We start from the raw sequence: 26,537 nt of genomic DNA, 5'->3' as shown, positions 1-26,537 counted from the left end.
AAACAAGACATTCTTATCTCTAAACTCAAAGCATTTTCCTTGGTCAGAAAAGCTTTCCTCATCTCTGCCTCCTGATCTCTGGCTTCCTCTACTGCACAAGCAGCCCCTAAAATAGAACCTTCTACAGGAAACTCTCTTAATTCTAATGCTTTCTCTGTTCTTTTTAATTTGTCCCGTCTACATCTCATTTGTACATTATTGTTTGCTTGTACTCTTGCTCACTGGATCATGACCTTGAGAGGAGGGACTGTCTTTTATCTTTATGTCCCCAGGGCTTAGCACAAAACCCAACCAGAGTAAACATACAATAACTTTACTGAGCAACTGACTGCAGGGAGGGCAAGAGGCAGAGTTGGATTTTGTGATCAGGGATATGTAGAAACTTGTTCCATGGAGCAAAACTTCTATTCTCTTTACCTTTTTTAGGAATGGCTACTTCCAAGTGAGGCAAAATGGGGGAAAGGCCAGGGAGCAGTTTCTATAGAGAGTAATAGAGGAAATTCAAAATTTTAGGAGCATTATTTTGATAAATGATGTGAGGAAGCTTTCGGAGAAATGGATAATTATCAAGACCATGAAACAAAGAATGAAAATTTAGGAAAAGCCAAAAAAGGCAAAGAACTCATGAAAAGAGCAAAATAAGGAAATCCTTTTTTAAAAAGTAATGGCAAATTAAAACTTAAATTAAGTTGAAGGGGCAGAGAGAAGGGATTTAAATGAACAACTTAACCGAGAGAAAAAAAAGAGGGGGCGGGGGGAAGGAATAATAATTTAAAGAAAACTCTAAAAAATGGAAAGGGACAGAAGGAGGGAAGAAGAAGGCTTGAGATGGAGGGAAGAAAACCTGAGGAAATAGGGTTGTTTTAAGGTAGAGTAGGCAGAAATATCTTAATAATAATACCAGCTTAAAAAATAAAGAGGAAAAAACACCCAAAAATCCTAATTTGGAAAGAATGAGAGGCTGATCTAGGGATGACTTTCCCATTCCCCACCAGCCTTCTTTGTCCCCTCTGATCTGGAGCTGTTTGGTATTATGTGAACCCTTTTTGTTGGTGGGTCCTTCCTTGTCTTCCAGTCAGTTGTGATACAGTGCAAAGGACACTGAATTTGGGAGTCTAGACCTAGCTTCAAATCAAGCCCTGATATGTGGAATCAGTAAACCCAAGATCAAACCCTGCCTCAGACTGAGCAGCTCTGTGATCATGGGCAAGCTACTTGACTGAAGTTTCCTCAAATGTCAAAGAGGTATAATAAAGAATAGCAGCTGTGATGAGGATGGAGATCACACTCATAAAGAAATTTTCCAGTATTCGTGTTAAGGAAATGCCACATGTGGTTATTATCACTGCAATCCTAGCCCTGCCTTTTACTACTGTGTGTCTTGGAACAAAACCTTCACCTCAGTCATCACACTTGTCCAATGAGTCGGGAGGACCTGCTCACCAGTTCTAAAGCTGTGATCCATGATCTGCTAGAGGGGTGTCAGCCAAGGATGGAGCAGCTCTTCAGTAAAATGTAAGATCCTTGAAGGCTGGGCTTGGATTGTTCCCAAAACCTATCATGCTGCCTAGTACACAGTAAGCAATTAATAAATGCTTAGTGAATTGTATAAGGATTCAGTGCAGTTGACAAGTTTTAATGTCTACCTAATCACACCCAGAAGAAAGAAACTAAACACAATTTGTTTTCTTAATTGGAGATTATTTTATTGTAAAATGTAAATATGGTTACAAATCAATCTGTTTAAAAAATCAATACTTCATATTGATACTGCAAACATAATTCCAAGGTTAAAAAAAAAAAAAAAAAGACCTGGAAGATGACAAGCAGAAACAATGAACCAAACACAAATGATGGGAACAGAATAATTTCCTGAAAAAGAGTGCTCCAAAAAATGTTTTCTCGATAAGAAAACTGATTTCTTCTTTAAAAAATGATTCATCTAGAACAAAACTTCTTAAACAGTGGATTGCAACCCCTCATGGGGCCGCATAACTGAATGTGGGGGTTGTGAAAAATGTGGCAACGGTAAAAAAGTTTCTGAATGTATCTTACAGTATCAAATAATCCATCAATATTTAATTCTTTATGTTAAACAAGCACATCAATATCATTAGTATGCAAACTTGCTTTCTTCTTTAATAAATGGTAAAATTATACATATGGCAAAGAGTTGTTTTAAAATAAATTTCTTTATGATTTATTATCAGTGTTTGATTTGCATACCTATTTTATATGCCCAGGGTTGCAGAAAAATTTCCCAGGCAAAAAGGGATCATGAATGGAAAGCTTAAGAAGCACAGATTTAGAAAATGATTCTTCTTATCTAAGAGGCAATGAGGTGTGATGAAAACATCAATTTTATGAGATAATTTTTATCAGATAAATTGATAATTCCACTAAGTTTTCTTCCTGGCACATCACATGAAATCGACAAGTCAATACCAATACACTTTCTTAAAGGCACTGTATCAACCTTCACTTTCAACATAAACACAAGAAATTACTTTCCCCAAGTACTAACCTTGGGTTCCAAATGGGCAATAAGTATTATTTATTGCAAAATGTGAATATTTTTTAAAAGCAGGCCTTTTTATGGGCATACTTAGCATATAGACGTGCTGTGCTGTGCAGCAACTGACCCCGAGTATTAACCTCTTGGAGCTTCTTCTGTAAAATTCTTTAGTTGAAAAGAGATCTTCCCGATGATCTCAGAGATTCGATTTTTCCTTGGCAGCCAAATGAGAGACAGACTGGGTATAGGTTCGAATCACATTCTATTTAAAAGAGCAGGGCAAATTAACTTATCAGCAATCCCTAAGGGCAGCAGCTGCATTTCCCTCTTATGACATTACTATTCTAAGACATTCTCCTCCAAGGTCCTGCCCCTTACTGTGTGTGACCCTGGACAAACTCTGTAACTTCCGGGGGTCTCAGTTTCCTCAGCCGTAGAAGTGAGTAGGTTAGCTAAGGGATATAAGGGTTCTTCGAAACCTGAATCAATGATCATGGGGGCCAAGTGTGGCTGAGTCAGTGACATTCAGCCCGGTCCTGTGACCAATGGCTACCTAACTTAGTCTCTGTTCAGAACCTGTTTTACCAAGTAAGGGAAAGGGTAGGAAAGTCAGCAACTGAACTAAAGTGATCACACTAGTTGGTCTCCAGCAGTGAAAGGGGGATTTCTCAGAGTCAGCACTCTGAATCATTGCTCTGTCACAACCAAATGACTCCATTAAAAAATTGGAAACTCCATTTCGGGATTTGGTGAACCTAGACTTTGGCCAGATCTAGTCACAGAGGAGCCAAATGGAAAAAGAATAGTAAAAATTAACCAAAATTCAGAAATCACTTTGAATTGGAATTCATTTATAATTAATTTGTAAGCCATCTTCTTCTCGATGATCTTGCCATGAGACAAGACAGGGGCGATTACTGTTCAAATTTAGGGCAATGCTGCTAAAGCTAGAGCTCTACTCTCCTACTACAACCACCAGCCTGTGCAAGGGCTTACCTTCTGTTGTTCAGCGTTGTATTTATCCAAAAGCGCCTGGATCCGGGACCCATAGTCTATATGAACATCAGTGAAGTTTTTTACCTGGAACCAAAGTAAATCAATTCAAAGCTGCACGAACCACTCCACAACACAAGCCCTAATCTAGGGGTAAGGAACAGGTACAAGGGCTGCCTCCAGATCATGCTTAAGCCCATGATTCCATGGATAAGGGGGATGCTAAAGGGAGCTTAGTCTTCTCCAGAGTCCTAAAGGAAGGCATTCCCAGCAAGAGCCTTAGTCCAGCCCCAAGCGCTGGGGAGGGGAGCAACTGAGAGAAGTTTCTTTACTGCAGAGGCCCAGTAAAAGATAGATAAAAAAATATATACAGTTGTCTCTTCTACACCGCAACTTTCCCCATCATGGTTTCAATAGTTTATGGGTCAGCATCAGAAATTAAATGGGAATTTGGGGGAAGCTTTGTGGAAGACAAAGGCCAACCAATGACAAAGAACCTATGACTAAACCCAATTTTTCAATAAGATACTGTAAACATCCCATAAAAGAAAAAGAAAAACATTTATACTTCTCTGGTGGGAAGAGAGGGCCAAAAAAATTTACATGGATTTTCTACGTCATGGGGGCACTTGCTTTGTAGAAGGAATAACTATACTGCTTTTGGTCAGACCCTATAGCTAAGCAGTCAGTTGTAGGCACAGCCATCTTAGATTAAGCCGTATTTTGGGCCTGTGAAGGTGGTTTAGGAATAGAGGCAGAACTGGAAGGATTCTCAGGGATATGGCCAGCTTTCTCTATATCCTGAGGATTGGAAAAAGCCATGGAGAGAAGGGGTGTGGGAGCCTTCAAATGTCATAATGAAATGACCAGGACCAGAAATGAGGAGGTATTTTATTAAAGGTTATTTTTTAAAAATGCTTTGAGAAAACAGTTTCAAATTGAGTTAACTTCCTCTGGAGGCAACACAGTCCTGTCCAGCTCAGTAAATTTCTACTGAATTGCTTACAAAGGGTCAGCCACTCACATTATTTGGAAATCCAAGGTTTAGAAACCACATTCCCGCTGGTTACAACTACTGAAATCTGTGGTCAAATCTGTATTTTTATCAGGTTTAAAGGCACTGTTATCAATCTTCACTTTCAACATAAACATGAAAAATTACTGTCACTCAGAATCTTGCACAACATGGGACTGTAGTCATGATAAATCAGTGAGAGAATTCCTTCAATTTTAAGAACTTAAAGAAATCATGGCTGAGTATTTTAAGCATGGGCCTGAGGATCAAGGGGGCTGCCCACACCCTGGAAACCCTGGAGAGAAAAAGAAAGGTCCCAAGTGGCCTCCTGATCATTAGATCAAAGAGTAGGGAGGCTGCCTTTGCTCCAGAATATCTTTTCCCAGCCCTTCTAAGCCCTCAAAAGCGTGGTCCCCCCCAGCAAGCTTGGCCAGGATACAAAGATCACTCACGGCTTTCTTCTGGATGAAGAGCTGGGCGTTCTTCAGGTGCCCCGCGATGTTCTCACACAGGCGCTGGCGCTGCTCCTCATTTAGCACTCGGACAAAGAACTCTCTCACCTGACAGAGCCACAGGAAGCCAAAGGGTCAGCTCATCCCAGGGAAAGACTAACAAAGCAGCCCGGAGGAAGGAGCCTCGGCTTTCTTCCTCCATGGGCTTCTGCAACTGGCTGACTTTTCCCAAGTGGAATGGGCTCCAAAGCCACCCAACGAGTCACTCTGGGAGGGAAGCTCCAGACCATGGAGGTCATTTCCTAAGGAACACCCGATACCAGAAAGCTCTGACAGAATGAGACAGCAGCCGCTGGCCATTACCTGGGTGACATTATCCTCATCGGAGCTGTTGTAGCGCTGCACATCCCCTGAGGTCCTATAGCGGTGCTCCAGAGCCGGGGGATAATCATGAGGAGCCCCAAAGCTATTCGGGTAGTAATTGGGAGCCCCACCTTAGAAGAACAGAAGATACGGTCAAGGCGTAAAACCTGCACTTGTGCATCACTCTACCCCCAGAATTGGAGCCTTCTCACTAATGCCATTTTTAATAACATGCACACTGAAGCGCCCCCAAAGACCAGAGGAAAATATACCAACCTGGACCCACGCCTGTCCAAGGTCAAGGAACAGGAGAGGTCCAATTAAGCATCTTAAAAAGGTTTACCAATATATAGAAGAACTGCACATATTGGCTTAAGAGGATAAGGGGGAGAAAAAAATTGGAACACAGGGTTTTGCAAGAGTGAATATTGAAAAATATCTATGCATAGATAGATAGATACATTTCCCCCTAGGAAAATAGCCTATATTAGCAGAGTATGCATACGGCTCGGTAAAAAGAAAATCATATAAGAACAAATATAGCTAGAGTACAAGCTCAACTAGAATTCCTGGAAGAGATGAAGCATGAATTTTAAAAAAGAAAAAAATAAAAAATATTTTTATCAATGAAATGAAAGTAATTAGAGAAAAAAATGGAAAAAAACGAGAGCTACAGATCAAAGAATTAGAAATAATAGTTTGGCAGGCACAGGAAGACCAAAGCTTACCCAAGCAACAAATTCCCTGAAAAATCAGAACGAACCAAGTAGCAGCCAATGACTCCACAAGGCAACCAGAAACATTAAATCAAAGTCAAAAGAAAATGTAAGGAATCTCACAGCTAAAATGACTGACCTGGAAAACAACCTGCTTACATTCTAATCTGGAGAGATGACATATGTCACCTCAGAATCCAGTCACCAGGAGATATAAAGGAATCTAATTAGACAGAGGGCCTGGGAATGGATTCTAGTGATCTTCACAGAATGGAAAGAGAGGGGAAGAGAAAGGGAAGGAAAGATGGGGGAAAGTCTCTTGTATAACTAAAAAGCACAAGCAGAAAGGGGTCAGAAGAGCAGGTGACACTTGACACTCTCATGTAAAGTGATCAAAGGAGGATCCTCAAGGGAGGGTTTCCCGTCATTTGGGAAATAGTTGAACAAATTACAGTCTATCAATGTGAGTGAATACTACAATGCTTTAAGAAATGATGAAGAGGATGGTTTCAAAGAAACCCGAGAAGACATGTGTGAACTAATGCAGAATAAAGTGAGCAGAAGCAGGAAAACAATATATGAAGTAGCGACAAAGCTGCAAAGTCAAACAACTCTGGAAGACTCAGGAAGGCCGAATCACACTGCAGAGGTCTTATGATGACGCCTGCTACCCCTTTCCTGATAGAGACACGAGGAACTCAGAACGCAGATGAAACATATTTTGGGAACGCATGGCCAATGGGAGAACTTGTTTGGCTCAACCAAAAACGTTTTCCTTTCTTTCTCAATGGGGGAAAGAAAAGGTGGGAAGAAGAGAAGGTGGATTTTCATCGATTGAAAGAAATAAATCTTTCAAAAAAGAAAGAAAAATATTCACAGAAATGGATGGGCAAAACAAAAGTGAAAGGGACACAAAGGAAGAATTAGGGCTAATAAGAAATAATGCAGGAGAAATGGTATAAAGGATGCCATCAAAGAAATCTATGCACCACAAAGCAAGGAAATACATATCCCTGGGGGAAAAAAGAAAAAGAAAAAAGAAAACTATCGGTTCCCCTGTGTCTCCATTGGTATTCTTATACTGTAAAGACAATGTGAGAGGAAGGTCCCAGCACACTGCATAGATCCCCTGTGACAAACTTAGGAGGAAACAATAGATTCCCAGATCTATAAGAAATAAAGAAATATATTATTCAAATGTAAAAGTTCTATTGCATACTTAACTGATTTTGCTGATATTAAAAGTTAAGATCAAAATAAATCTTGCAAAGTCATATATGGTCGATCACAGACATGTGTTTTGTATACTGAGAGGGCTAGAAAAGGGAGAAAGTAAAGTTCCATTTCTCATAAAGACACTCAAGAAGTCAAGAGGGCAGATTAAAGTAATTAGTTATCTAGCTGTATATGAAATATCAAAACAATCTGTTATAAAGTGGAAAATTCAAGGAAGTGATAGTAAATCAAAGATTTTTTCCCACTGAATCGACTTCCTTTTCTAGCAACCAAAAGGTAAGGAAAGAGGCACCATGGGAAGAACATGAAATTTCCAGTCCTAGGAGGCATGGGGTTTTCATCTGAGGTCTGCTCCTTATTATCCAACATGCTCTTGTATCAACCATATCTGAGCCTCATATACCTCATCTAGAAAATAAGAGGTTTGAACTCAATGGCTTCCTGAAGGTGACTTTCCAGGCTAAAATCCTGAGACTGCAAATTTAGAAGTCAACTTCTCCTTGCCTAGGATACCGAAGAGTTTGGGGGTTACCTTGGTTGTCAGACATGCACATGGGTCCGTCTCTTTGGTAGTTGGCCACTCGAGTTCGGTAAGGACAGTTCACAGGTATATGAAGGTAGTTGGGTCCTAGGCGGTGGCGGTGAGTATCAGGATATGCAAAAAGACGGCCCTAAAATAATGAATTTGGATTTTTAATTCTAGTTGTAAAAGTTTATTTATTATACTTAATCAACAGATAGGAAGATAATTCCATGAAGCACAATATACAAAATACTGAAAAGTCCTGCATGTACCCCACCGAGGATTAGATCTATTCTTTATTTTAAGCATTATCCTTACTGAAAAGTAGTTTAATCTCCATGATGTATCCCAAGTTAAGCTACTATTAATTTTAAAATCTATTCTACACAGATTTTTTTTCAGTTTACAAATGGCCAACAAAATCAAATCATTTACTTAACTTTTTTCTCCCATGAAAGTTTTCCATCACAAAAGTGTTCTATATTTACAATTAGCTGCAGTGCTGTTGGTTAAAATAACAAAGCTGATGTAGACAAACCTAATCATAAAATATTAAATGGTGGTCAAAATATTCTTTTACTATGGCAGGAAAATGTAGACAGACCATGGGAAGAGCAAGGTTCTGAAGAAACAGAAGACAAGATCCCACCGAGGTGCCACTCCATTAGTTACAGCCCAAGTGCCTTTGTTTTTACAATGCAGTTGGATGTTATACAACCAATTCCATAGGATGGTTGTGAGAAAAGGGGCTTTGCAAACCTTCAATACTATTGTTAGAATTATTCGTTTGAGAAAATTATCCAGAAAAGACAAATAAAAGAGACCTTCTCCTTCAGAAGACGCATAATGATATGGAGTCAACTGTCTCACAGAATATTATTTTTCAGTTTTGTGAAGAAATGAAGAATTGAAACTTAAAAAAGGAACTTGCTGGCCTAATATCATGCACTTAATAACTTAAATTATTGGGATTAAAATCCAGCTGTGCTAAATTCTACTTCAGTGTTGCACCATGCATGAATGGGCTTTAAGGGAGGAAAACTGCACAAAGTTGTCAGTCTCACTCTCTTCCAGAGTCACCGACGTTCAGTGACAAGACAAAAGTTGATGACTGTCAATGGCCCAGAATGCAGCGGATGACCTTGCCATCTTTGATGTCTGCCCAAGCTCTGAGCACCCAAACAGCTGGCTACAGTCGCCTTCACGACCATTGGAACAAAGTGTTCTCATTCACTCATTCCACCAGATTATACTTGGTCTGAAACCAGCTCCCCAAATCAGTGCAAACGAGCGAGGATCTATTTTTTTTCTGCTGTTCCTGCCAATAGCACAGTCCAGGCTCTGTCTCGGGCTTGAAGCTTCACTAATTCCTTAGCTCCAAAGCCAGTCTCCTAGAGGCAGGGCAATCACTCTATAAACAAAAGCAAGACCACAGCCTCGTTCATACTGTCCTACATCACCACAGTCCTAGTGTTTCTGGGGCCACTTCACATAGGAAGGAAGTTTCTAATACAATAGGAAAAGGTCCGAATATCCAACAACAGGAAAACAGTTAAGCAAACTGTAGCATACTGCCATAATGAGACATTCTAAAGTCATTAAAAACAAATAAAAGTCTATGAAATAATCTGAAGTTTGCCCAACACAATATACAACAGAATGTGACATATTCACCGTAACAACACAAAATCCCAACAAAAATCTTATCAAAGATTGGAGAAAATTTTGACATATCACAAAGAAGGTTTAATATTTAGATTTACTGGGGCAGCTAAGTAGTGTAGTAGATAGAACATCAGCCCTGAAGTCAGGAGGACCTGAGTTCAAATCTGGTGTCAGACACTTAACACTTCCTAGCTGTGTGACCCTGGGCAAGTCACTTAACCCCAATTGCCTCCACGAAAAAAAAAAAAGCAAAAAAAAAAAAATTAGATTTATTTTTAAAGCTTTTCCATTTTAATAATAATAACCAGTGTGTTAAGATATATTTTTACAGAGGCAGCTAACTGGTGCAGTGAATAAAGCACCAGACCTGAAGTCAGAAAGATCTGGGTTCAAATCTGGCCTCAGACATTAAATGCATCCTGTGTGATCCTATGCAACTTAACCAAGTGCCTAGCCAAAAAAATATATATATATATATGTGTGTGTGTGTGTGTGTGTGTGTGTGTGTGTGTACACACATATATATAATTAGCATTATTATATAAAAAGCAGGATGTAATGAATATGATAGATTTATAAAAACTTCTGATTAAACCATGGTTCATGGGTATAGTTCAAGAAAACAGATAATAGCTTAGTAATTTGTTAATTAAACCAGTCCTTTTGCCATTGAAGTCTTACCTAAGAAAGTAATTACTCACATTACAAGAGTGTAATATGGCTTGAATTATGCCAAATACACCCAATTTTAAGGATTATAATTATTAATTCTATTTATAATTATATACATATAATTGTAATTATTATTAAGGACAACAATTAAGGCAAAACCAGTGCATCTTAAACATCAGCAACAGCAACTCAATTATTAATTTCATCAGTATTTTCTGTTTACAAGTGGAAAAATTTAAAGGCCACATTAACAAAATAATAAATTAATAGAAGAGTTTTGACCAAAGCATGCTCTTGCCTACTAAGTAATTGTAGGCAATAAACTGCTCAGCCCTCCTTCAATGATGAGACTGCCTAATCAATCAATCAACATTTATTGTTAGGGCTATGGGCCAGGTACTCTGTAAAATGCAAACAATTTCTGAGACACTTTTGAAAAAGCAAATACCAGAATCTTAAAACCCAATGGCTTCTTGCTCTAACAATATTCATCACTAGTGGATTCAAGGAGATGGGTTAGTTGAGGCAGCAAAAAGGCCTAGTAAATGTGTCCAGTCTCCATTTCTTGGTTCCATCTTGCTCGTTGTCCCCCATGTCTGGAATGCTCTTCTTCCTCCACTCTGGACTTCTTACCCGCCAGCTTCCTTTAAGTTCGAACTAAAATCTCACCTTCTACAGGAAGCCTTCCCCTCCTGCCTCATTCCAGAGCTTCCCTCTCTTAATTATTTCCTAATTATTCTATGTAAGGGCTTCCTCTCTATTTATTTGTTTGCATGCGGTCTCCCTCATTAGACTGTAAGTTCCTTAAAGGCAGGAACTGTCTTGGGGCTCTCTGTATCCCGTGCACGTAGCACAGTGCCAGGCAATATAGTAGGTAACAACTGGTTACTGACTGACTGACTAATGCTCTCATCCCGAAGCATTCCCGCCTTAAAACCTCCCCAGCTTCAAACCTAAGGTGAGACTTGATGGTCGGTCTAGGGCGCTCCAAACAACACAGAACCCATCCGACTCACCTGCAGCATTTTATCAGGACTCGGTTCGATGCCTGGCGGCATGCTGCTGGGGTCAAAAGCGAGCTGCTCCACCTCTGCGAAGTAGTTCTCAGGGTTCCTGTTTAAGACCAGTTTACCCACTGGGATAAGGGGGTAGTCTTTATGAGACCAAACCTGGAAATGAGGAAGCATCAAATACAAGAGATAAGCTAAAAAGTGCAAAAAAACCAGTTTTTGAAATCCTGGCACCCTAATGACAATGACAAATGATAAAAGCCAAGAGATCATTCTTGGGGCCGCCATCTACACAAAATTTATCTTTCACACCTTTCACAAAACTTATCCCTTCACAAACAGATGCGATTCCAAGCAGTTCAGCAATGATAATTATACACTGAAAGAACATTCAACTAAAATTTCTAAGTCGATAATATCCTGTTTGCTGCTAGTACATAATTTTCCTTTCATACTCCACACTCAATGCAGGGGAAAACAAAAGTAAGGAAATGTTAGGCCATCTAAGTCTTTAATTTGCTTTACCTTAGTGAGGTCAAATGGATTAAATGGAAATGCTTCTGCTTGTTCAAAAGTCATGACCTGGATGTAAAATGTCCAGCTTGGGTAATTGCCTGTAGAAATGGCATTGAAGAGATCTCTCAGGCCATAATCAGGATCTTCCTGAGCAAGTCTTCCAGCCTCTTCAACAGAAAGATTTTTGATTCCTTGGTCGGTCTGAAAGAGAAAAACAACACAAGCATTTAGACCGAGTTTAATTGGTAAAGTTGTCTAAAGTTAACAAACCACAAAAGAAAGGACTATGAGGTCATAAATAAGGGCCCCTCACTAATTTCCATGATAATTTAATCACCCATGGAGAACATGTTTGAGTATCATCATTTCCAAATTTCAAATCCATTATCAGGCCCTTAAACGCCATTTTCACAACAGCCGAAGAATCGTGTTTGTCTATATCGAAAATTTGTTCTATAAAAGCAATTCTAGCAGATGCTTAATAAATATTTATTAAAGAAATGAATGTATATATACTTTAGATTGTAAGCTCCTTAAGGACAGAATTAGTCTTTTGACTCTTTTTGTTTCCCCCATGATTGGTATAGTGCCTGACATAGAATAGAATTTAATACATATTTAATGACGGATATATAATTTTATTTTTTCAACTAACTGCTACAAAAGCATATTTCCATAGATCTCTGGAAGGAAACAGAGGAATAATATTACAATGGAAAATACAAGCAATATTAAAAACAAAAGAAATCAATAAAATTTGTTTTAAACAAAAGTAGATTGCCTCCACTTTATGATATTCGAATTAGCTCAGACTGTAACTAAGTAGATTTTTTCTTTTAAAGAAAATTCTCTGAAGTTCTCAATGACTAGTACTTATCATCATGCACAGCAGTATTTTATGAAGAAAAGGTCCTTTTAAAACATTCCATTTAACCAGAGGCAATACTAGGCAATAAAGCGACCACTTAGACTGGGTAACAAGAGACCTGAGATCCAGGCCCAGGTCTGCAACTAACCAGTTTCTTTACTTAGGAATAAGCGCTTCCTCTTTCTGGGTTTCAGTTTCCCCATCTGCAAAATGAGGGAGCTGAACTAGATCATTTAAAGGGTTGTTGTTATGTTTAAAATCCTATGATTTAGTATCTTCCAAAAACAAATAATTCATTTTCAATGAGGAGGGGGAAAAAAAAGGAGAATTTTGCTTCGGCCCTTCAAATAATTCATTTACTTTTACCTTTGTACAAGAGGAACTAAATAAATATTTATTGAATGAAAGCTCTAAAAAATCCTGGTAACTATATTTGAAAAACTAAGAATCACCTTATAATGGAATTTGCAGTAAACTGCATTTCCATCAGCATTAACCAGTTTGAAGGTGTGAGATCCATATCCATTCATATGACGATGGCCATCTGGAATCCCTCGGTCACTAAATAGGAAAGTAACCTGAGAGGCAATAAGTAAGAAAATTTAGTTTAAGGCCAAAATGGCCATACAGATTCTTAACCACGTCTTAGCAAAACGCCCAAACTATATGGTGCACAGACCCGCCTATTACATGCTTATTTCCTGAATCACAATTACGCCATCTTTTCTTTACATATCCCAAATCCAATGAAACCTTCATGATATATGAAATGATAAATCTGTTGCTTCTGTCAAGCTAATTCTAGTTAAGTTACATTAGCAATTTAAAGTTTCTTTAAAGAAAAAAAATCAGATTATTCTCCCTCCCTAGGAAATTAGAGGAAGCCCCTCAAGAGAAAACATAAAAGTCATCCCCATATGATTTCCCAAATCCCATGAAATAAAGAATTAGTAAATTCTCCCTCAGACGGAAGTCACAATGCAGTTAAAGACAGCTATTCCTACCTGATGCAAAGATTCGGGGCGAAGACTCCAGAAGTCCCAAACCATGTCGGCATCTTTAAGGTGGGTTTGAGGGTTCCTCTTCTGACTATGTATGAAGGATGGAAACTAAATGGGGACAAAATGGGGGGAAGATGCAAAATCAGGCTATAGAAATGATGGCTTCTTTTCCATACTTGCTTTGAAGCTAAGTCATAGACTGTACTGCAAGTTTAATCAGAAATATTGATTCCAGTCAATCAATAAGCATCTATTAAGTGCCTGCTATGTGCCAGGAACGAAACAAAAGGCAGAAAATACAAAAAGGGGAAGAGAATCCCTACTTTCAATCTAAAATAGCATCATGTAAATGAATGGAAGGATAGGAACTCAGCAGTGGACTCCACTGGGGTTGAGAACTCCAAGATGAGCCAATGTAAGTTAGCACCTTCTTAAAGAGTTAGCTTGATCACTCACGGGTTAAATGAGTTGACCAAAGACACCTGATCAAGTCTGAAGCTGGACTTGAACCCAGGACTTCCTGATTTTAAAGCCAACTATCCAGCCTTTATATCAAGATGCTTTTCAACTGAGTCAGAATCTTGAGACTACAATGAAATGTTCTATTAACTATATCCAGCTCAGCTATTGACAAAATTGTCTCCAAACTCTGATCTGCAAAATTACAGTAGGAGAATCTGTTTAAATTCTACATAAAGTCTGAGACGTCTCCAGCATCCCAGTATAAGCCCTTCACTGTGTGCCCTGAGAAAGGAAGCCCCTTCTCTCAGGGTCCCTGGAGCCCTGCCAGGGCAGATTGCCATGATTATTATGATAATTAATATCAAATCCCAAGACGAAGAAAGCTATTTGTTCCTTCTATCTTGAAACACAAGATTTCATTTGCAATGGACCTTCTAAAAGCCAACCAGGCAATCTCTGACCAAAGGCCCTTTCTCTTTGGTCTTCTCCACTGTGGGGTGTACAATAGGTTCCCCTACCAGAAGTGGGTCCCGGATGAAGAAGATAGGGGTGTTATTTCCTGTGAGGTCCCAGTTGCCTTCTTCGGTGTAAAATTTCACAGCAAAGCCTCGAGGGTCACGGACAGTGTCTGCAGACCCGGATTCTCCGGCTAGAAGATACACCAGTAACTGAGGTCAGAAAAGAGAGTCCTCTGGGAAGACCAACACAACCCTGTGCTTCATTCTCGTGGGGTAGTAATGAACTGCTTAGGGTTCTAGAGGATCACTTCTCTACTTACGATGTTAATTCACTCTAGGAAACAGGCAAATAAGAAAGTGAAAATTAATAAGCATGTGTTATTCTCTTATTAGAACATGGACTCCCTAAGAGAAGGCATTGCCTGTTTTGTCTTGAATCCCGTGACTAGGACAGCACTATGTACAAAATAACCACTTAAGAAATGCTCTTTCATTTATTCATTCAAGTAAAATAGTAATAAATAATAACAAATAAAATAAAATGAACAAAAACCCAAATGATCTTAATGATAAACTTTAAAACCTTGAGCTAATACTAGTGTTTTTCAGTTCCACAATGAATCAAAATTTCCAGATAAAAAGCTTAAAAAGGGAACTGAAAATTAAGGAAAGTTATGAAGAGTTAGTAAACAGCAAATTATGAGTTTAAGAGTAAGCAGAATTAAAATAAAGTTCCCAATTTGTAATTAAATTTGTTCTTTAGTAAAAAAGAAGAACTTCAAAACATATTAAAACCATATAAGAAACAATATGGAGAGGGGAATAAAATCTCAAATCTGGAGTGTTGAAGTAAAAATTAGTGCTTGTAATGAAAATCTCAACTAATTCTAGGGATTTTCAGTAATAGGTAAGGAAGTAACTGCCCCTAAGTACTACTATTCAAGATTCCAGCAGGTAAGATGCAAGTAGTTTCCTAACAAGTATCAGGAAGTTTCTGTTATTTTGAAATTTTGCTCTATTTTTCAAAGTTCCTTCTCCAATCCCCAAAAAAGGCTTGTTTCTGCATGAGATGATATTTTTTGTCGTCGTTCAGTCATTTCAGTTGTGACCCCATTTGACGTTTTCTTGGCAGATGGCTTTGCCACTTCCTTCCCCAGCTCATTTTACAGATGAGGAAACTGAGACAAACAGGATAAGGAGACTTGCCCAGGGTCACACAGCTAGTGAGTAGCTGAGGCTGGAGGCAATACTAATTATAAAACAGACAGTGCAGATCAATAATGATCAGGTAACTAAAACTGATAACTTACCAACTGTAGAGAATCTCACAGCGATTGGAGTCCTTTTCCCAATATGCTCAAACACCTTTGCCTTGCAATATTTGGTAATGTCATGAGTGACCTCAAAATATCCGAATGCTCCTATGAGACAAATACACAAAACATCACAAGTAAAAAAACGAGTTCCTCTCTTGTGCCTGCCTATGAGAAGTGGGAAGTAGCCCTGACATCCAAGACTTTACAATCTATATATGTAAAGGAAACAGTGTGTATGTGTTTAAATGCTAAACCAGGGGCACTGGGCCAGAATTCAGGGATTTAGTTAATAGGATCTAAAATGTGTTGGAAGAAGCTTCATTAAGATACTAACTAGATCTTGAGCTGAGGCTTACAGGAAGAGTAGTGTTTGTAAAAACAGAGACAGAATTCTAGGGTGAGGGAAAAACCAGAAAAGGCACTTTAGGGGCAGGAATGATATTAGCCATTCAATGAAGATGGCATAATGCTGAATTTAAAATCATGATGAAAAATCTTGCAAGACTGCTCAAAGAGATGAGTGGGGATGGGTTACATGATGAGATTCAGATCTCTTCCAATAGAGGGAGTAAATTAGCAAGTTTTCCAGCAGAAACTCCACAGGGAAGAGAGATTCAAGTCCCCATGCTGGATTTGGACAAATTATGTCATTATTAAGACAAAGGTATAAAATGAGGGCTTGAGAATGCCCATTCTCAACCCAGCCAGCATAAAATAATTACTGTACAATAGCTAAAATGCAGCTCTCACCTGCTCCTTTAGCATGGACAACTCTCTCAGGAATTCTCTCTCGGTCAAAGTGAGCCATTTCATCGGTGAAAACCACATCTTGAACGAGAAGGGGTCCCCGAGGTCCCACACTCAAAATATTAAGTTTGTCTCCTACGGGATTACCAGATCCTGTGGTGAGTTGTGAAGGACTCTAAAAAGAAAGAGGGGCATAGAAAAATCATCTACACTTAAAAAGGACATTTAATTAGTTAATATCAATATGTCCCCAATTTACATGATCAAAATGGGTATTTTTCCCACAATTCTATACCTTTCCACTTGACCCATGAAATGTATCATCCCTACCCTCCTGCTCAGCTGTGATTTTTCAGAACACTTGCTAAAATTTGCATTTGTATTTCAGCCATGTTCGGTAAACATCCCTGCTTGGCCATGCTGCTTGTTCCAAAGCAAACAAAGGCTTCTGAGACTCAGCTCATGTCTCTCCTGAGGTCACAGAGTCTGACCCAAAGCCATAGCACCCTCCCTCCCAAACTAAACCAGAAGCTTTCTGTGGGTAAAAATACATACAATATATACATAAATATATAATACATGTAACAATACAAATACATCATATCTCTATCTCCATTTTGATATATAGTAGCTATTTAGTATTTGTTGACTAATGACATCAGCAATGAATAAATGCCTAGCAACATATTATTAAAAACTGACATTATTTCTGTCAATAAAAAGTTATTAAAAAAAAAAAACCTGACATTGTTATGGGGCTTTAAGGCTTACAAGGCATTTTATATCGACATTATTATCTCATCTGACACAAGTTCTATAAGTATTTACTACCTGAATTTTACAGTCAAAGAAATCAGAGGATTCAGTACCAGAGTCACAAGGCTGAGGGTGAAATTGAAGGAAAGGAAAGAGACCGAGCATTTATTCCCTGCCTGCTGTGTGCCAGGCACTGGGCTATAAAAGGGTTAGCCTTTTATAAACAATATCTCATTTGATTCTCATAATTATCCTGGGAGATAGGGGCTCTTATTACTTCCTGCTAGAGCTAACCCTCTGCCACACAGAACCCAGAATCACCTCCTTGTCACAAGTTTAAACCAGAGCTTCCTAAACTTTTTCCACTTGCGACTTCTTTTCACCTGAGAAATTTTTACATAACTTTGGTATATAAAATAGGTAGACAAAACATCATTCTGAAACTACAAATAAATACAACAAGGAATTCGTTTTTAAAATTAAATATAAAAATGAATCTTTCAGCCATGGATTCTTGATGCAAAAGCTGAACCACTGTGATACAAAAGCATCAGTACAGGAATTCCAAGAGATCTTCAAACCAAGACAATGGGTTCCCTCTAGTTGCCTCAATATGGATGATATGGTTAAAAGAATAAAATGTGAACAGAAAGCAGATAATTAAAAAGGAAGGAGACTCCTGATGTCTTCAAAATGAGACTCAAGTTAAGGGGGAAAGGTGAAATTAAAGACAATAACCAATAGTGGCTCCAGGGGGCTGATGATGCAACAAACTTCCTCCCTCCTCCCTGGAAAGAGGTGAAAGCTTTACAGGTACCGAATGGTGTCTCTATTATCAGACAGAATTGGTTTTATTGTTGTTCAGTCATTTTTTAATCCTGTCTAATATTCTGTGACTCCATTTGCTTACTGCCCCAAAGACACGAGAGTGCGGGGCCATTTCTTTCTCCAGCTCATTTTACAGATGGGGAAACTGAGGTAAATAGGATTGAGTGATTTACTCAGGGTCACACAGCCAGTGATTGTCTGAGACCAGATTTAAACTCAGGAAGACGATTCTTCCTGACTTCAGCCCGGTGCTTTATCCATTACACCAACCAGATGCCTGGGAATTGGTTTGAACTGTTTGCTGTTGTTGTTGGGGTTTTTTGTTTGTTTTTGATGAGAGAAGATATTGGGAAATTTATGCTATAAAATCCAAAAGACACCAATAAAATTTAAAATAAATCTAGAGGGGGAAGTAAAAGAAATTAATAATACTAAACTCAAATCTGACTCTAGTCAAGGCTACAAATTCTTGTCAAAATGGTCCCATATTATTATGTAACTAAGGACACTTTATGTCACAGAGATCCATGGTTCTGTTTCTTCAAAGTGAGAAAGTGAAGCTCATTAGGAAGCTGTGATCAAATGGCAGTGCTGAGAATGGACCTTTACTGTCTAAACATGAATCAAGCAGTGAGAGTCCTCTCAGAGGCCACAGGGAGCAAAAGAATCAGGAGGAAGTCTGAAACAGTCCACACTGTACAGCAATTACAGCTTCAGATCATTCACTTCAGGTCATTCAGAGAGATAAAGCAAACCCATGGTACAATGTAACCTGGCCAAAGGGACTGACGCATAATGTGCTCCAAGGTGAGAATTACCTCCTCTTTGTAAGGGAATAAATCATTTTCTCTTTAGATTACCATGATTAATCAAGGGACAAGAGGACCAGAAATTTTAAAAAGACATTGAACCTTTCTCTCTGCCTTTAGAGAAGACAGCCACAAGTATTTAAGGCAGCTGACTTTGTTGTGTTAAAAAAAAAAAATGTTATAAAGTGTCTGAGGCCAGTTTTTAATTCATGTCTTCCTTCAGTCACGGCGGTCTATCTACGGCCTTGCCTAGCTACCCTTTATTTATGATGAGAAGTAAATGTTCGTGATTTATTTTTGATGAGGTCCTTTTAAAATCATTTTTAAAACAACTGATCTAAAAGCCTTTCCTTATATTTCCATATCATCAGGATTTTACTGTTGTCCATACTTCCTTTTACCAACACAGATGACAATCCTTCCGTGAATTAGTCATTATCACCACCAATATAATTACATCTCACGGTTGAATTGTTCTTTAGGTTTTGCAAAGCATTTTATACACAGCACTCAGGTAAGTAGTGCTGGGAGAGTTTCTAGGGCCCCCATCATTCCCCTGTAGCCAGACCAGCGAGGAACCTTTGCACTGAGCTGAGCTGGTCAACTGTAACCAGAGTCCATCCCTGGGCACTATTTGAAGACTTTCCAACTTGGTAGGCCCTGCCTGAGCTTCCAATGCCATAAACACAGCCTTTAAGAAACTGCAAACTATTAAGAATCATATAAAAATGTTTTAGATCATGAATAATAAGAAAATACAAAATAAGATAACTCCAAGTTTTCACCTCACACCTAGAAAATTGGCAAAAATGAAAGATGGGAACAAGTGACTGGGTGGGGAGAGGAGTAGGGATGAGAAAACAGGGATCCAAATGTACTGTTGAGGGAGCAAACCAGCCTAAAGGCAATTTGAATTTATGTGAAGAAAGTGACTAAAACAGCTATCCTTTCTAACCCAGCTCATTTACAAGTCTTTCATAATCATGCAGTAAATCTGTTTCTTGCCAGTCTAAGTTTACTTTGACAAGCAGGTCACCAGCACCTTCTATATGTATGAATTAGTAGTTGAAAAGCACAGTGAAGTAAGGAGGTGAATCTGTTTTTTGCCTTCAAATAAAGGAAGAGAAGGAAGAAGAAAAGACTTCCAAAGTCAGCAAAATGGACAGAACTGCATTATCACAAATCTTTATTCTATGGGGCAAAAACATCAGTTGTCATGTCACCTGAAATAGGAGAAACAGAAAATAGCAAATTTTTCATTGTAATTTTTTTTTTTTAATGTTAACCACCAAAGCTGGAGAATGCCCTACTACTTGGTTCCATATGGGAGAGTAGCAGGCCCTCTTCAGTCCACCTCTTACACTGGCTGTTTTTGCCATACACTGGAAGCTACAGCCAAAGCTCTCATTTTGTTTTTATCCAAAATAATTAGAAATGCAGATACCATTCAACAAGTATTATGCAATGTCAAGTGTACACTTGATACTGAAAGGCAGAGGTGTCAAACACACCCAGGGCCTTCAAGAATGCTCCCAAACCAGATTAAAATGTAATTGGGAATAAATAAGTAATCAAAGAATTGCAACCAGTTCTCCAAAGAATAGCAAAGTACTAGAAAGCACCTTGAGAAAATGTTCTAAATCACTAATAATAAGAAAAATGCAATCAAAACTCCCCTGGGATTTCATCTCAACACCCTGTAAATTGGCTAAGATAAGGAAAAAAAAAGATAATAAGTCAATGAATGGATGGCTTGTGCAATGACAAGCATACTAATGCATTATTGGTGGAGTTTGGAAATGGTTCAGCCATTTTGAAGAGCAATTTGGAATTATGTAAATAAAGTTACTAAAAGTCTATATCCTTTAACTTAGAGACTCCACTATTGGATTTATACCTCAAAGAAGCCATTAATACGAAGATTAATATCTATATACTCCATATACTCAAAATTATTTATAGCAGCACTTTTTTTGTGATGGCTAAGAGTCAGAACAAAGTAGATGTCATTAACTGGGGAATGGCTAAACAAACTGGGGTACACGAATGTGATGGAATACTGCTGTACCGTAAGCAACGGTGTGTGTGATGAACACAGAGAAGCACAAAAAGATCTCGATGAACTGATACAAATGAATTCGGCAGAACCAAAGACAACAGACAAGGTAAATGGAAGAAACCACATACTAAGAAGCAAATGTAACAAAATTATAAAAATCAGTCAAACCTGAATGACAAGATATGAGAAGACACCACCAAACTACCCTGTCATGGAGGTGGAGGGTACACTGGTATTGTACCTCACACATGTTTTCAGACTTTTTCAATACATTGATCAATTGTTTGTTTGTTTTTCCTTCTCTAAAAAACCAGTATTTGTTATATATGCTAGTTCTTAGGAAAGGGCAAGAAGAATGTTATATGGGATAATTACGGTGATGTGAGAAATAGGAAGCATCAATAAAAATTAATTTTTTAAGCAATTGTGATTAAATAGCCTGCCCATGGTCACACAGAAGTGTCTGTGGCCGTATATGAACTCAGGTCCACCTGACTCCAGACCTGGTGCCTTCTATCCACTGCTATTCACTGAACTAACTTGCTATCCCTTAACATATAAAACTTACTATCCCCTAACATATAAAAATGTAATTGGGAAATATTTAGCAAAATAAATAAAAACCCAATAGGACATGGTGTTAATATGAAGCTTTCTATTTTAATATGTACATCTTTACAGGGATCCTTATGTATGGTTCTGTGGCCCTATTTTATTTGCATTTGATACTACTGTTGTAGAGAAAAGAATAGCTACAGAATATCTGATGATGTAGATCGTATATTTCTTTATTATTAGTTTAATAGCAGGTTACTGCATTTGATAGAGTGCCCAATTCCCCTAACACCAGAATCTGTTCATGAGCTAGACGCTCAATAAACTACCTTCTACTTGGGCTCACACCCTGGTTCCAAGTGTAGCTAGCCTTGCCAAGGCAGGTGTATCTCCATACCTGTCAGGAGCACACCTTATTTATCAGGTGAATTCAGAGACCAGGTAAACAAGAGCCATGAAGTGTGGAGCAATGGAGTAAGAGCTGGCGAGGAATCATGAGAACTGGGTCCTGAGAATCTTGTACAAGTTACACCTTGGCCAATCCTGGCCTCTGCTTTTCCTTCTATAAAATGGGACACCTGAAGATTTCTAAGGACACAGCATGACAGGATTGAGTGACAGAAGAGATCACCCAATCTAGGGGCTCTCACTTTTGTCCACTGTGGTTGTACCTTTCTGTTCAATCACAATTTTAGCAGATTCAGGTGGTCATATCCTCTCACATCATTTTTGATGCTTATTGACAACATAAGGTTCATCAAAACAAAAACAAAATACCTTAGAATGTTTCAGGGTTTCTTACAGCAATCTGAGAAGTGTTGATGTATAATAGATGGAAAAAAGGCTCCAAAATCACTAATCACCAAAAAGGCCAATCCAGACAACTCTTAAGTTTTCCATTTGCTTCTACTTAGTCAAAGAGGATAAAAGATAGAATTAGTAAATATCGTTGGAGCTTGGGGAAACAGGCACACTTCTACACTGCTGGGGAAGGTCTAAACTTCTGGAAAAGTTTAGAATTATTGAAAAAAAATCACTAAGATGTCCATAATCTCTCATCATCAATCTCATGATTAAACATATGTCCCAATGAGGTCAAACAAAGAAAAGCTCTATGAACAAAATATTTAACACACTTTTCACAGTATCAAACAACAGAAAAGAAAACTGATGTCCTTCCATAGAGAAGTGGCTGACAAATTCTGGCATTTGAGTGAATAATTTTTTACTGTACAAAATAACAAATATGAAGGTTTGGAGAATCATGGGAAGACAAGGATGAGCTGAAACTGAGGGAACTAAGCAGAATTAGAACATTCCATACAACAGCTACAATCATGCAAACACAAAGATGACAAAAAAGAAGCTAAACTCAAGGTAGTTTCACTGACCAATTGGGGCCCCAAAAGCACCAGGGGTAGGTGCTTTTATTTTTCTTCTTTCCAGGTCCAGTCAGTGAGTCAAGTGCTTTTTGTCTAATTGATTTTCTCTGTAATTAGAGTGAGTTGGAGAAGGAGGGGAAGGGGAAGCCAGAAGTAATGGTGATATCAAAAGAAGTTACCAACTAAATGTATTGATCTACATTAAACCTGAAACCCATCTGAAGATGGGTTTAAGAGAAGAACATCCCAGCATCTCCCAGTTCCCCTTGGTAATGCTGCCTCCAATATAGGCTGATTGGGAATCTGGGAAGTCTCCCTCAGGATCCTAGCCATGACCCAGTCCTATCTTCTCATTTTGTAGAAGTCTCTTTCCAGGTCTGACATGTCAAACAAAGCCCCCTAGGCTTTCACCTCAGTTTCCCCAATCCTTAGTTTTACTTCCACTAAGTTTTGTTGCTTCTCCACGTCCTTCCTCTCAAGTGCCATCACTAGAAGTCTAACCAGATCAGCTCCAAGGTAGAAGCAGCTGAGAAGAGTTTGCACCCATTAGAGAATGATCGATCAGCCTTTTCATCAGTCAGTCAACAAGCATTAACTAAGTACCTCCTGTGTTGCCAGGCACTGTGCTGAGCCTTTTCATATGGAGGGGAGGGGAAAAGTAAACTAGATAAAGAGTCTGAAATAGCCCCAATAAAGGAGGGTCCAGAGTACATTTCTCTGAGCACATACAGAATCTCAAAGTCAGAAGGAACCCAGAGACTAATCAATTTAACTCCTTCCTGACCACCGCATTACAAATGAGGGATACAGCCTCTGGATCCACAGGGCCTGAGTTCAAAACCTGACTGACAATTACAGTGTGATCTTCAATAAATCACTTGTCCCCCGGGAGGGGGGATCAACTATAGGGATGGATCCCTCACCTCTGAAGATCGGTATAGCTTAATGCAAAATGCTTAGAGTCCCTTAATCTCTCAATGCTCCGGGCAAATCTCTCGGATGCCAGGTTGCTTAGAAGGTGCAGAGCTGTAAAGGGAGCTCTCCCTATCAACGAAAACAAAATCCAGTCTCCATTCCAAATGAGGTGGACGTTTGCCTCGGCACCTTCCTCTCGTGGAGGGCTTCACACGGCTCTCCTTCCCGCAGTTTCACTTGTTTCCCTCGCTTCCCCCACGGCCTATTGCAAAGCTGCGACCTCTGTACCACTTGGCAACCTCGCAACAACATACTTGGGGCCAGGGCAACCCGGCCGTCTCGTGGGTTAGAAACATATGGGTGTTTTGGCCAAGGTTCCTGGGTCCCACCCTTTCCCGCGTGACGCCCCTTAATCCCCTCCGTGGACAAGAAACTTTCCTTTGAAATTCGGACATCCCCCCGCCCCAGTCCCTCAGTTACTGGGCTTCCTTTGGAAGCCTGGGGATCCTGAAATAGACATTTCTCCAACCCGCGTTCCAAGCATTGGAACTTTGCTTTAGAACGCACGGGATCCTGACATTGATCCCCTCGGCCCCCTCCGTCAGTGAGCAATGACACCTTCCTCTGAAATTGACACTGCCCCCACCTCGCGCGTTAGCGGGCATTAAGATCTTTAAAATCCTAGATCCTGAAACTGACACCCTCCCACCCCCTGTTAGCGGGCATTGGTACTTTCCTTTAGACCCTAGGATTCTGAAAATGATTTCACATTCCCGCCCCCTCCATTAATGGACATTGGAACTCTCCACGCACCCCCCTCTGTTGGCGGGCATTAGAACCTTCCTTTGGAAGAGGGTCCCCAGACTAACATTCCACCCCTGGTCTGAGGCCACTGGAACCTTCCTTTGGAAGGCTACTGGCTCGTAAGCCCCGCCCCCAACCCATGGTCACTGGACTAGTGCTAAGGAAGGCCGAGATCATGGATTCCCCCTTCCCCCCACCAGCTGCATTGGATTCTTCCTCGAAGGGGTGGCTCCCCCCGCCCCCAACGGTCAAAGGACGGCTCCTCGAGGTCGTCAGAGCCCGGGGCCGTTAAGTCTCCCGCAGCCTCTCTCCTGACATCCTCCGGCCCTCTCGGAGGATCAGCCCGAGCCCGCGGCGGGTAGGCACCTGCGAGCTCCGCTGCTCCTTCCAGCGCTTCATCTGGTCGCTGGCTTTGTCTCGGCTCTCCCCCATGGTGAAGGAGCGGGTGCACTGGCAGCTGAGGCGAACGCGGTCCGAAGTGGCTGGCGGCGCTCCGCACTCGGCCTCGCAGATTGACTGACAGGAGGCCCCGCCGGGCGCGGAAAAAGGCATCAAGCTCCGCCAATCAGCGCCCGCCCTTCCGCCGTACGGCCCCGCGATTGGCTGGCGGCCTCTCGCTCTAGTTTAGTTTAGGTGGGATCTTGAGGGGGGCGGGCGGGGGCGGGAATGCGCTAAGGAGAAGTCCCGGAGGGATTCCGAAGCAGGCGAAGAAGAGGGTGGGAAAATGGACAGAGTCTGGGCAACCAGCATTTAATGAGCGCCTACTGTGTGCAGCCATTTAGTCTTCCCAGTCGTGGCCGAGTCTTTGTGACCCTGGATGAAGTTTATTTGGCAAACATATCAGTTTGCCATTTCCTTCACCCAGCTAATAAGTGCCTGAGGCCGAATTTGAACTCGGGTCCCCCTAACTTAAACCCAGCACTCTATCCGCAGTGCCTCCTAACTACCTCTACTGCTTGCTAAACATTACCCTAAGGGACTGGGGGGAAAGACTCAGATTTAGGGGTGGGGGAGACCATCTAGGCTGCCCTCATTTTACAGATTGGGAAACTGAGGCTCAGAGGTGAAAGGACTCACCCCAAACTCACCCACCTGTGAAATGTTTTAGTCTGTGTGTAAAACTGAAATTCTGGCCTGGCGCCAACGGACTAAGTGTGGTTCTCATTAATTCATAAGAACACTCGAGAAAAATGTACAAATGTATACCATGTATCATATTGCTTGCTGTCTTAAGGAGGGGAGAGTGGAGCGGAGAGGAAAAAATTGGAGAACAAAATCTTACAAAAATGAATATTGAAAACTATCTTGGGACAGCTGGGTGGAGGAGTGGAGAGGGCACCAGCCCTGAAATCAGGAAGACCTGAGTTCGAATTTGACCTCAGACATTTAACACTTCCTGGCTGTGTGACCCTGAGCAAATCACTTAGCTCCAATTGCTCAGCAAAAAAAGAAAGAAAGAAAAGAAAACTATCTTTACATGTATTTGGAAAAAATAAAATGCTTTTGAGAAAAAAATTGTTAGCTAAGAAAAGCTCCCCCCAAAAAAGAAAAAAGAATTCCTCCTCCCCATAAAGTGATATATATAGGCTGAATGAATACTTACTATCCTACTGTACTTTTTCTCTTAAGTAAAAGATTAGATAATTTTACAATTTTTTATCATTTTTTTAGGATTAAATAAATTCTTAAATAAATAGAATTGTTAAGCTATTTTAGGGGCTCTCCTCAATGAGACAGCTTCAGATCTGGGGCACTTAAAGAAGTTACTGTCTACCTTCCACATTGTCCCTGCCATCTTTTCATAGCATAATTTACATATAATATATATTTGGGAACAGATTTGCTGGACCCTTTGGTCTATTTTCTCATTTGATCCTTACACCAACCTAGAGTCAGGAATG

At 39.9% G+C, this 26,537-nt stretch overlaps 1 protein-coding gene across 1 annotated transcript; it reads right to left on the bottom strand.

Annotated features, from left to right (window-relative positions):
- Positions 1-1,680: 1,680 nt before the first annotated feature.
- On the bottom strand, positions 1,681-25,153 carry CAT (catalase). Its single transcript, XM_051964130.1, has 13 exons — positions 25,003-25,153; positions 16,532-16,703; positions 15,776-15,886; positions 14,526-14,656; positions 13,549-13,653; positions 12,997-13,122; positions 11,686-11,877; positions 11,167-11,319; positions 7,823-7,961; positions 5,339-5,469; positions 4,976-5,083; positions 3,512-3,595; positions 1,681-2,777 (listed from the first exon to the last, which is right to left on the bottom strand). Exons 1-13 carry the CDS (start codon positions 25,066-25,068, stop codon positions 2,712-2,714), a joined length of 1,584 nt encoding a protein of 527 aa, XP_051820090.1. The 5' UTR covers positions 25,069-25,153; the 3' UTR covers positions 1,681-2,711.
- Positions 25,154-26,537: the final 1,384 nt, after the last annotated feature.

The sequence above is a fragment of the Antechinus flavipes genome, chromosome 6 (genome assembly GCF_016432865.1).
Source record: "Antechinus flavipes isolate AdamAnt ecotype Samford, QLD, Australia chromosome 6, AdamAnt_v2, whole genome shotgun sequence".
Taxonomy (NCBI): Eukaryota; Metazoa; Chordata; class Mammalia; order Dasyuromorphia; family Dasyuridae; genus Antechinus; species Antechinus flavipes.
This window is presented reverse-complemented; position numbering and strand designations above follow the sequence as displayed.